This window comes from Mobula birostris, chromosome 15 (genome assembly GCF_030028105.1).
Source record: "Mobula birostris isolate sMobBir1 chromosome 15, sMobBir1.hap1, whole genome shotgun sequence".
Taxonomy (NCBI): Eukaryota; Metazoa; Chordata; class Chondrichthyes; order Myliobatiformes; family Myliobatidae; genus Mobula; species Mobula birostris.
Genome location: NC_092384.1, coordinates 27,676,384 through 27,688,749, shown reverse-complemented (window position 1 = coordinate 27,688,749; position 12,366 = coordinate 27,676,384). Strand labels below are relative to the sequence as shown.

The 12,366-nt window shown below is 40.3% G+C and overlaps 1 protein-coding gene across 4 annotated transcripts in view; it reads left to right on the top strand.

Moving 5' to 3' along the window:
• ripor1 (RHO family interacting cell polarization regulator 1) overlaps window positions 1–5,022 on the top strand; it is a 314,393-nt gene extending 309,371 nt beyond the window's left edge. For all 4 annotated transcript variants that reach the window (XM_072279516.1, XM_072279514.1, XM_072279515.1 and 1 more), the window contains exons 21-22: window positions 2,726–2,813; window positions 4,151–5,022. In XM_072279516.1, the coding sequence (XP_072135617.1) occupies window positions 2,726–2,813; window positions 4,151–4,248 (186 nt within the window). In that variant the 3' untranslated portion in view covers window positions 4,249–5,022. The remainder of the gene's footprint in view (window positions 1–2,725; window positions 2,814–4,150) is intronic.
• The last annotated feature ends 7,344 nt before the right edge of the window (window positions 5,023–12,366 follow it).

Here is a 12,366-nt window from a genome sequence, read left to right as displayed (position 1 = left end):
AGATGCTGCCTGGTCTGCCGAGGTCCTCCAGATTTTTTTGCATGTGTGTCTGATATTCAGCATCTGCAGATTTTTTCCTGTTCTTGACATATGCTACTTGACAGGTTTTTAGTGATCTAGCACAGTGTATAGTGTGTGGCAGAGAGGACCAGGATGATGGTCAAAATAGCTCAGAACTCACGTGAATGCAGAAATCTAAGGCGTCCTGAGGGTTTGTCACTGTTGTCGTGGCACCTGGAATGAAAGCCTCCTCAGAGCCCCAATGTCCTGCAGATTCCCAGTAGTTAAACTGGTGTTCTTTCCACTGAAAAAAAGGAAAGGTACGTCGCATCCGGACTTCTCCGTTTGGCGGACTATTTCCCTCCACGCGCCTCTGACGTAGTGGGGAACCGCGTACGAGGCAAGTTACAGCAGTGGTTTGCCATTGCCTTCTGCTGGGTGAGTTTCCAAAGAGATCTCCAGCTCATATCCCAGCACATGTGGAAAGCGTGCAGGGGAGCCGGCTGGATTCGAACTCGGGACCTTAGGTCCCGAAGTCCACCACTACACCACCAGCTGCTTTCCACTGAACATGGATGAATTAGAGCTGATGCAGACTCAGCAAGGCCATCCAAATTGCCCTGAAAGGTATTTGCAGGTCGCAAAGCAGAAAGGGCATTGTGGCTTGCCACTCGGAGATTAACTCTACAGAAATGTCCCTTAGGTGAGGTGTGGGCTCTGGGTTGTATGTGCTGTGGAGCATGTAATTCCTCTGGGTTTTTTTTTTAAAACTTCTCCCAAAAACGTAATAGGAGACGTGCTCCAGCTGTGGCTGAGAGAAGAAATTAAGGGTGTTAATAAATCAAAGGAAAAGCTCAAAAGTGGCGACCAAGACAACAATTAGAAAACATGGTGTAACATGAAGAATTTACAGATATGAGCAAAGGCAACTATAAGGTGAAACTAATGAGGGATCCTTATAGATTGAAACAGGCGAAATTAAATTCATGATGAAGAAAAGGCAGAGAAATTCTGACTGCCCTCACCAAAGAGAAAACAACAAATCTGAAATTAGGGGCAAACAGGTAGGTCCACAGTGAATGAGGTCTTGAAAGAAATTAGCATTAACAAAAATATATAGTGGAGAAATTAATGGGACTGAATACCAATAAATCCCCAGGACCTGCAGACCAGCACTCCAAGGTTTTGAAGGTGCTCGCTTTAAACCAAGTGAATGTACTAGTTGTTACTTTATAAAGTTGTAGAGTTCTAGAGTAGTTCCCACAGATTGGAAGGCTACGAATGAACACCATTTTTTTTTTTTTGAAAGCAGGAGAATGAAAATCGGGACTTACAGTTGAGTTTGGTTAATGTATAAGGGCAAACTAGTTGATGTGATTTTGGACTCATCATCATCATGTTGTGTGTCATATTATGTGGGTGATAATGGTCTTCCGTCTGTCTTTAATCCTGTGGGGAAAGTTGCCCTTCACACTGTTACTTTTTTCTCTATCCATGACCATGAATGTTCTTGGCAAATTTTCTACAGAAGTGGTTTGGCATTGCCTCCTTCTGGGCAGTGTCTTCACAAGACAAGTGACCCCATCTATTATCAATACTCTTCCGAGATTGTGTGCATGGTGTCAGTGGTCGCATAACCAGGACTTGTGATATGCACCAGCTGCTCATACGACCATCTACCACCTGCTCCCATGGCTTCACGTGACCCTGATCAGGGGGCTGAGCAGGTGCTACACCTTGCCCAAGGGTGACCTGAAGGCTGGCAGAGGGAAGGAGCACCTTACACCTCCTTTGGTGGAGACGTACCTCCAACCCACCACCCTAGATTTAGGACTAAGGAAGGATAAACTTGTGAAGTTCATTATATTGGTTCCTGGGATTGGGGAATTTCTTTTTTCCTGTTTGGGTAGCTACAATTTGGAGTCATAATCTCAAAATAAAGGAGCCAACTTTCAAGACTGAGATGAGAAGTGATTGCTTCACTCGAGCTTTAGTGAAATCTTCAAATTCTCCACCAAAGGTAGCTGTGGAACTGCAGTGGCTAAATGTATTCAGGACAGAGAGAGGGAGTGAGTTGTTTATATATACTAAAGGAATTTAGGAGTGCTCAGTGCAAAACAAAATACCACTGAAGTTAAAGATTAGCCATACTACTCTTGAACAGTTCAGCAGGTGCCCTACTCCCCAAGTATCTTGCATTCTTGTTCTGAAAGTTACTTTGGCTGTTTGAATTTTATTAGTTGGGTTTTGGACAGGGTGTCACAATTGTACAGCATAATACTGGCAAACAGATTCCAAATTTCATAAAACTCTATTGATTTTCTTTCTCCATCCCCGTTTAGATTCTCTACTTCTAACATTCCTATAGCACTTCAAAACCTTGGTTTTCAATTTTGATTTTGGGAACGTACCTAAAACTTTGAGACTTGTTGCTGTAGCCTCACTTTAAAAACATTTGCAGCTTGTGTTGCTTGTGCTCAGATGAAGGTGTTGGGAGAGCGAATAGTTCTACTATCGTGCAGTTAGATTGAAGTTTTCTTCAGTAATCCCTTTGCGAGGTTGGGCACTGCGGTTCCATGTGCCCTCTAGTGGCCAATCAACCTGAAAGCAGCCTTTCCCCTTGCTCTTCCTCCAACCCAATCAGAAATAATAAATCGCCCTTGAAAACAGTTTAACCACAAGATTACAGGAAATTCTTAACTATTTTTCTGCTTCTGTTTCTCAGGCCAAAGAGAGCATAGATCAGTTAGTCTACCTTTGTCAGACTGATAAAGAAGTCCGTGATGTTGCAAAACAGACCTTATTTTCCTTTGGTAAGTCATTAACGTTACGCTGCAAAATACAGTTTCATTGCTGGCGTAGTATTTTGATTTTCTTGTTTTAAGGATAATATTAGTTCATGGTGCTTTATTTTTGAGAATCTTCTGATTTACTGGTTACACCATGTGAACTTGCGCAGAAGTTATCTTTTTGAATGTTATGTATAAATTCAGACTTCAATCTACTGTATGTTATTTGTTTAAATTACTAGTATAGCAACTCGAGATCTAGACTTTTAAATCAAAGATACAAGTTCAATTCCAGCAGGAACCCAAAATTAAGAAAAACGGCTTTTCTTGGTAATACGGGTCTTAAGACCACTGGATTGTTGTTTCAAACCTCATCTGGCCCATAATATAATTTAAAAGGAAATCTGATACTGTTGCTTACTCTCAGCTCAATGTGACTCCAGATCTATCTATGCAGTTGAATGTTAAATTGCCTGTACTGTTCAGAAGTGGTTAGAAATGGACAATGAATGCCCAGACAAAAATACTAGAAAAGAAGTACTTTTGGATGTTGGTCATTTTTGGGATGTGTACCTTGTGGTGGAAATAATGCCAGATCCACTGGTGATCACTTGATATTTTTGTTTGGATTGTATTTCCAGAATAGGCTCCAGAAAACAGCCTCCTTCCCAGCATCTAACTTCTCCTGAATTCTCCTCTCAAAGCCCTTCCAACCTTCATCTTTGGATATTTCTTTCTGGACCCTTTGCCCAGAGTGAATAGAGTAGAAATGGGAGAAGGCACCGAGTTCATCCTGTTCGTCCCCATTCGTGTCCTCTACTCCCATCTCAAATTTGGTTTCAAGTCATTCACACCCTTAGCTTTCCCTATCCTGTAACCTCCTTAAGCCCCACCACTCTCTAAATGTTCCTTGTTCCTCCAGTTCTAACTAATTGTTAATCCCCAGTCTTAATTGTTCCTTTGGCAACTGGCTGGGCACTAAACTTCAGACTGCAGAGTGCAGTATTTTGCTGACTTTGATTGCTCCTAAGAAGTTTAGTGTTTGCCTATGATCTTGCACTGCAAAACTGGAAGTTTCAGTTTTGATCCAAAAAGGACAGGACAATCTGATTAAATTCATGATTATTTATGTATCATTACAGACTGCTCTCTCACCACCGATTTCTTACTTGGAGATTAAATTTCTCTCCAAGTATTCAAATGATGTGTGTTAGTCATAAAGATTTTAACAGACCTAGTAAATGATAAATAGGGAAGATGTTACTTGTAAAACTAGTCTGCGTAGCAATTTCTGTGATTGGCTTAAATGAGCTTTACACCAATGTAAACATTTATTATGAACATTTCTGATTGCCTGACAGGTGAAGAAGGTAAAATTGCCTTTCGGCAGATGGAAGAATCATTGGATGGTATGCAGAGGCTCTTGGGATCGGTCAGCATGGCTAGCACAGCCTTCTAAAATAAAAGGACCTGTCTTAAGTATAATCGAAAAATGGCCCACTTCCTGCTGAAGAGAGTTCCTAAAGCAAGTGGCTTTTATTGTCAAAGTGTCAAGTAATCTAAAAGTTGAGCTGCTCCTGAGTTGAACACAGCAGCACTCATAAACTGTTTGTAAGTTCAGGAGTGAGGCTTGAAGGGAAGTGAATGGTGCCATACCAGACTGTTGCTTGCAATAATATCACTTTCTGGGAATAGTCACGTCACAATGCCAGTATTTCACATGAATGCACGTCTTGACTAAAAAGCCAAAAGCCTATCCGAAGAGAAGGCCTCCCTGTAAAAGAATCTACAGCCAAATTAGGACAATTTGTGAAAATGCACTTTGAATGTTGAGTGATTGAAGGTGTGAATGAACCACATGGGACAGGTGGACCTTGATGAAGAGGCTGTCCTGGTCGACAGATGTCTCCAAAAGCCACGGCTAAAATATTTACACTTCTGCATGTCTCACTGCTCTGAGGCAGGAAAGAAACGTGCTGCGCCACGTCCAAGTGCCTAGTGTTACGGTGAGGAGCATACAAGTATTATGTGTACAATAGTTTTTTTTTTAATTTAATGTTGACTTAATTTGCAGTAAGGGAGAAACTGCAGCAGCATCAAATTTGTTAATTTGTTATACTATTTTCCGGATGGTGCAGTAAAGTTTCAAAAGATATACTTTGATTTTCTATATAAATGTATTATGTAAGTAAGAGTGAATTGTGGATCATAAATAAAGCTTCATTACATGCAATATTGTATCATATCAATAATGTACGTTATTTTGCTATTTTTGTTTTACAATTATAAATACCCAATTCCATGTTTATCACGAGGATTTCATAGTGCTTTGCATATATTATTGTACTTACACATACTAGCTACAAGATGATTAATGAACTTCTCTCTTTTGTATCGTGCTGGTTGAGGGAAGTATGTTACCTGTGCACAGGAAAAACCTCTGGGAGTTTAACAAAGCCATTAAATCCAACATAATCCCCAGTCAGATTGTGCATGGCACCACTTGACAAGATGTCAGTTTTTCTGTGTCTAATCTAGCATGCATATAGTCATTTAGCACCAAAACAAGTGCTTTAGACCACCGTGTCCATGGTAGTCATCAAATATCAGTTCACAGTAAACTTATGTTCAGCGCTGTCTGGTCATCCAAATACCAAATAGATGTTGTGGGAGCATCTTTTGACTACCTGATAATGCAGTGCTTTCAGGTTTCAACAACCTCTAAATATCCTGCTGCTTTACCTTAAGTATATGTTCTCCATTCATAGTCTATACAGCTACTGCTTTTTATATCATCAGAATATAACAAAATTCCTCCCCGTCTCTATATTTAAAAAAAATCCTTCTCACTCATTGCGAATAACACTCTGAGCTTGCTTTACCCTTGCAATCTTATTTTTGTCAACCTGAATTACATTTCCCCGCTCCTCCCCGGCTCCTTTCTCTTATCCACTACCTCAATTTCCTCAGTTTATCTTTTCTTTAAGGACCTGTTGCTCATCTTTGCACTGCTCTGATATGTGCAGTTTTTTTTTGACACCTCTAAGCCAGTATTATGAACAACTGTGCTCATTTCTACAGTAAGAGCCACATTGCAAAGTCCATAAAGTGTGAAACTGTAATGAGGAAAAATTTGGCTTACAGAAAGTCCCAATGAAAGGCATTAGATGGTGTGAAGTTAGAGTACTTGGAATTCCAAAGGATAGGACCTGTCTGGGAAAAGTAGAACTCCATCAATGTTTGAAGTTTGCATGGTCAAACAAGAGCTGAGCGATTAATTAAGTATATTGACAACTGCTAAGGTATTGTGAAGGGACAAAGACTAGAGAACTGTGAACTTTGAGACTGCAGTTGTAGGTTATTTGTTGAAGTGAAACTTCCTAGGGGTAGGTCCAAAGGGATTTGATGGTGGAAGATTGAGTAACTAGAGCAACACACGTGAAACGTCGACTATTTATTCATTTCATAGATGCTGCCTGACTTGCTGAGTTTTTCCAGCATTTTGTGATTTCCAGCAACTGCAGAATCTCTTTGTGCTCAGGAGTAACTGGGTGTGCTGATATGGGATTGGAGGGGAAACGTGCACGTTGAAACTATTGCAAAATTGTGAATATTGGTGGAGTTTATTGATAGAGTCAGAGGTTTGTAGAGAGTGAGGTCAAGACTGATGTTGTTCTGTCAGGATTAAAGGAAGAAGGGACACAGAAAGTGGGGCATAAAAGGAGGTTGAAACATTCAAGGAAGAAAACTGAAAGGAAGAATATGGGGCAACATATGGTTTGGATTTGGCAGCATGCAGCATTGCTTCTCTTCAAGAAACGATGCCTCAAAAAGGCAGCATCCATCATTAAGGACCACTGTCACTCAGGACAAGGCCTCTTTGCTGCCATCGGGGAGGAGGTATCAGAGCCTGAAGATACACACTTAAATGATTTAGGAGTAGCTTTTTCCCCTCTGCCATCAGATTTCTGAATGGACATTGAACCTATGAACACTACCTCACTACTTTTTTTCCCTTTTTTGTACCCTACTTAATTTAAGTTTATAATATATACTGTAGTTTACGGTTTTTATTATGTATTGCAATGTACTGCTGCCACATAACAACAAATTTCACAACATAGGCCAGTGATGTTAAACCGGATTCTGGGAGAGTGCACACGTTGTGCCACCACTCTGCCTTCAGATTTCAGGTAAAACAAGGAAAATAGGATAATCACTCGCAATAAAATTGTGGCCTGTTGTGATTTGGTTTGGAAGTGAAAGCAAATTCGGAGAGGGCAGGGGGAATTGCAGAATGTCAACTTGTTCATGTGAAGACGTTGACCAATGGTTTGGAGGTGGTGGCAGGGTGCTGAAAAGTGAGTGCACAGTGCAACTGTACTTGGCAAGAAGACAATGACCCTTTTGGAGTTTGAGAGGAGCGATTTGGTGGACTTTGATGGAGAATGCTGAGGAGCAAAACTGATTTTTGCCTTAAATTTGCGCTAATTCTGGAGAGAAAGAAGATGGAATAGAATGGGTAAACTAGGGGGTATGCTGAAAATAGACTGAGGTAAAACCCTGAGGCTCCAAAGGAGAAGCTTGTCACACAAATGAGCAAGTAACTCTAGCTACATTAGTACATTGGTTATTTGCTGTGCTCATTGCAATGGCAGCATCACAATTGGTAATGCTGTTTCACTGTTCTGGTCACACATTACATTGTCTTGTTGCCTCGTTAAAGTACGTTTTCTGATAAAAATTAACATTTCTTTGCAGTAATGTAACTAAAACTCAACCAGGGTCCAATTGCATAACAGTGGTGTAGGTTCCCTGAGTATACACTGGAAGATTTAGAGCTTGTGAGGCTGTAAAGCCTGCCCTTGGCAAATCAGTTTCATATTTCACTTTCTTTTCATTTCATTGGATGTAATTCATTTTTTAAATGAAATAATGAGTTCTGATCAAGGCTTTTTTGTTAATTAATTAGTATCTTTATCTAACCTTCCTTACCCAAACTTGCAGCCGTGAATATCAGAGAATTAACCATACACTTTAACCTTGTCTGAGTGATGATTAACCTTTGCAGTAATCTGTGTTGTGAAGTCTGTCAGTATCTTCCCCACAGCTGCTAAAAGATTAGCTTAATGACGGTGATTGCTACAGCATTCATGTTTATAGGTACAAGATATTCTACAAGTGAGAATCCAAAAAATTGTTGTATGAGTACTGTTTTTCCCACAGATCTCAAAAGCAACACATCTCCGCAAAATGACAAATGCAGTCCAGACCTGAGCTCTTGTAACCTTCTGGGAGTTGACAACTGGCCCGTAGTTCTGAAAATGTGCACTACTGTGTGACTGATTTCACTAGAGGTCAGAAAGGTGGTTGTGTTGCTCCCTGAATGATGTAATGTTTATATACCAACTGAAGGGTGTGAAGATAAGTCTGTTAAATGGATGATGACAAAAAAGTACTGTTTTATTGTTTGAACTGGGACACCTGTTCTCAAATCCATCTTAAAAAATCAAAACATGAATCATTTCTGGAGTCTCCTACAACAAGCACTTCTATTTACAGGCAACCAACGACAATGCACAAAGACTGCTTAAGAACTGAAATATTTTGGTGCTGTTCAATTAGAAATTCTGCCTTTGTGCTGGGTTAATTACTTCTCTTTTAACCAAGAGGACAAATTTTCTATTTAAAGACCAACCTGCCAAACACATGAACTGTCAGTATGAACTGCGATGCATTTTGAGATGCAGAGGGAATAGGAGTAGGGAAGAGGATACAAGATTTTTTTGAAGTAGTCTCTTTGCCCTAAAGGCTTTCATCTCATTCCAATTCTATTGTAAGGCAATTTGATGAGACAATCAACCTTGAAATGTCAATTCTTTCTCAATAGAATGCTGTCTGAGCAGCTATGTATTTTTTTGTATATCACTAATCTTTTGGTGCTTGTGATCACTAGATTCTGGAATGGTTCCAGAGAACTGGGAAATGGTAAATGTCACTCCTTTTCTTTAAACAGGAAGTGAGGCAGAAGACAGGAAAATATAGGCTAGTTAGCCCGACCTTGGTGGTTGAGAAGGTGGTTGGAGTCCATTATTAAGTATGAGGTTTCTGGGTACTTAGAGGCATATAATAAAATAGGCCAAAGTCAGCATGGTTTCCTGAAGAGGAAATTTCATCTGACGAATGTACTGTATTGGAATTCTTCAAGGAGATAACAGGCCGGATAGACAAAGAAGAGTCAAGTGTATGTGTACTTGGATTTCAGAAAGCCCTTGACAAGGTGTCACACATGAGGTTGCTTAACAAGATAAAGCCCATGGTATTACAGGAAAGATACCAGTATGGATAGAAGACTGGCTGACTAGCAGAAGGCAAAGAATGGGAGTAAAAGGGGCCTTTTCTGGTTGGCTGTCCGTGACTAGTGGTGTTCCGCTGGGGTTGGTATTAGGACTGCTTCTTTTTACGTTATATATCAATAATTTGGATGACAGTATTGTTGGCTTTGTGGCCACATCTGGGATAAGAAGAAAGGTGGAGGGACAGGTAGTGTTGAGGAAGCAGGGAGGATTTGGACAGATTGGGAGAATGGGCAAAGCAGTGGCAGATGGAATGGTATAGGGAAATGTACAGTTAAGCACTTTGATAGAAGGAATAAAGGTGTAGACTATTTTCTAAACTGGGGGGTGGGGAGATATTCAAAAAATCAGAGGTGCAAAGGGGCTTGGGAGTCCTTGATCAGGATTCCTTACAGATTAACTTTCAGGTTGAGTCTGTGGTAAGGAAGGCAAATGCTAGCATGCTGGCGTTCACTTCAAGAGGACTAGAATATAAAAACAAGGATGTAATGCTGAGGCTTTATAAGGCATTGGTCAGACCGCACTTGGAGTATTGTAAGCTGTTCTCAGTCCCTTATTTAAGAAAATGTGTGCTGGCATTGGAGAAGGTTCAGAGGAGATTCATGAAAATTATTCTGGGAATGAAAGGGTTAACATATTAGGAGTGTTTGATTGTTTTGGGCCTGTACTTGCCAATGTTTTAGAAGAACGAGTGGGGTTCTCTTTGAATTTTGAAACGCATAGATAGAGTAGATGTGGAGAGGATGTTTCCTACAGTGGGTGAGGGCACAGCCTCAGAGGGATGTCTATTTACAACAGAGATTCATTGCTAGAGACGGTTATGGAGGGCAAGCCCCTGGGTCTACTTAAAGAGGAGGTTGATAGGTTCTTAATTAGTCATGGTGTCAAAGGTTACAAGGAGAAGGCAGGAAACTGGGGTTGAGAGCAATAATAAATTAGCCATGATGGAATGGCGGAGCAAACTTGATGGGCCGAATAGCCCTAATACTGTTCCTATGTCTTATGGTCTCATGGTCTTGTGAGCCCTTTGAATGTTTTCCATATGTACCGATAAAATTGACCCTCCGTCATGGGTACATTATTGGTTAACAGTGTTTACCAGTTTCTACAGTACATATAAAGATATGGCTTATGGAATTATCTGGACTGTCATTAATATAATCTGACATTTTTAATGTTTATAATAGCAAATTTCATTTAAACAATGCCAGTAGAATAATAAAATGCCTGAGGGTTTCACAAGACAATAATTTTGTTTCCTGATATCTATCCTGATTGGAAAAAGGAAGAACTTTGATTACCAGTACAGATCTCTCCAAAGGTCTCAGCAAATACTTGGACAACAGCCAAACCATGCAGACCAGTGCCTTCCCAGTCTAGTTACAGCCACTCTGCCAAAAGAGGCGGGACTCTAACTTGGAGTGAATACTTGACCTGATTTTCTTCTCTTTTTACACAGCAACTCATCCTGGATGTCTATATCCATGTGAAAATCATAAAATAGCAAAAATGGGTCAGCTGGTAAAATAAATATTAGTATAGGTCAGCATAATTTGAAGAAGCTTTTAATCAAAATTTGTACCATATTCCAACAACGAGGAAGAAGAAAACTCAGAATGAATTCATTTTCTTTATTGGCCTAAAATGCTAACACCCTCTCTCTAAAGATGCTATCTGACCTTTTGATTACTTCCAATATTGTATTTTTTTAAATCTCAGGCTTCCAGGCTCAGCATTGCTTTCTCGATGGGTGTTGGATAGAGCCACCATCTGTGTGTGGGTCAGGCCATGAATGGTACAGACCTTTCCAAAGGTCTCAGCAAGTATTACCCTAGTGCAGGGTAAGGAATGGGATTGCCACTGTATGCCCGAGATCCCAGGCTGCTATTTGCTGCTAGGTGGAAAGAGAAGAGAGGTTTTTTTTGACACATCATTGGAAGGGAATTCTGACAATAACAGGTTGTGTAGAGATGCTGGGTGCATATCTTCTAACCCCAGTAACATAAGCTTCAGGAGCAGAATTATACCATTCGTCCCAACGAGTCTGCTCCACCATTCGATCAGGGCTAATTTGTTTCCCCTTCAACCCCATTCCCACTTCTACGCTATTCACTCTGGGAAAGGGCTCCAGGAAAACCCAGACCAGTACGTTATGGACACAACATCAATGTCTCATGGTATTGATAGGATTGGAAACTGTGTAGGTTTCAATGGTTTAATTATGGGTAATGTTACGGCGATTATTAAATTAAAGAATTGGAGCGAGTGGATGTCAATACGGGTTACCATAGAAAGTGAACATTTCTGACTTGTGGAGAAATCAGTTTATTGACAGTTCTCACTTACATATCCCCTGGACTGTTTGTATTCCATTTGTTTTTTTTTAAATGATTAACAGGTTTTTGTGAAGCGTTGCCAGCAGTTGGTTGGTTTTAGGTTTACACTCTGTAAAGGTCTGGTTAATGAAGCTTGTCCCCATCAAGGGGTGTAACAGAAATGATACAGTGGTCATTATACCCCAGCCAGAATAATGTGTATAAACTTTACAATGGGATATAGATCACGTGCTGAAGCAGCATTTTCTTGACCAATATCCAAACACTGAACTGTTACTTCTTGACCAACCCGGGATGAGAGTCCTGCCCCTGGTAAGTATCCAATGACAAAGATCCTTTCTGATCCAGCCAATCTTGTGCTACGTTCCTTCAAAAGTCCTTTGTACTCAACAGGCTTGCTATTAACAGCAGCCACCTTTCCTCCCATGATCAGTTGTGTTCTGAAAGGTATCATCGATCCCTGCATTCCTGTAAAGATTAATGCACGTGTCTGAGAACATGTTCCAGTGGACTGTTCATTCTGCTTGATGTGTGTGTTTAAAAGGGTAGGGAAAATTTGATTTGTTGCATCATTTTACTGGTTGTGTAATGTCCCAAGTGCCACAAAAATATACTACAGAGTATATTCAAGACTGAGATAAATAGATTTTGTATGCTAAGAGAGTAACAGAAGTGGGTTTAGTGCAGGAAAGTTGCTGAGATTGTACATGAACCATGATGTCACTGAGTGCTAGAGCTGGCACAAGGAATCCATTACTCCTGCTTTTTCTTACAACAGGCTATTTTACAAAAGAATGCACATCATAGAAATTTTGTCAACCTTCAGTACTGGCATTGAAATATGAATATTCAACAACAAATTTCATGACATACGTCAATGATGAT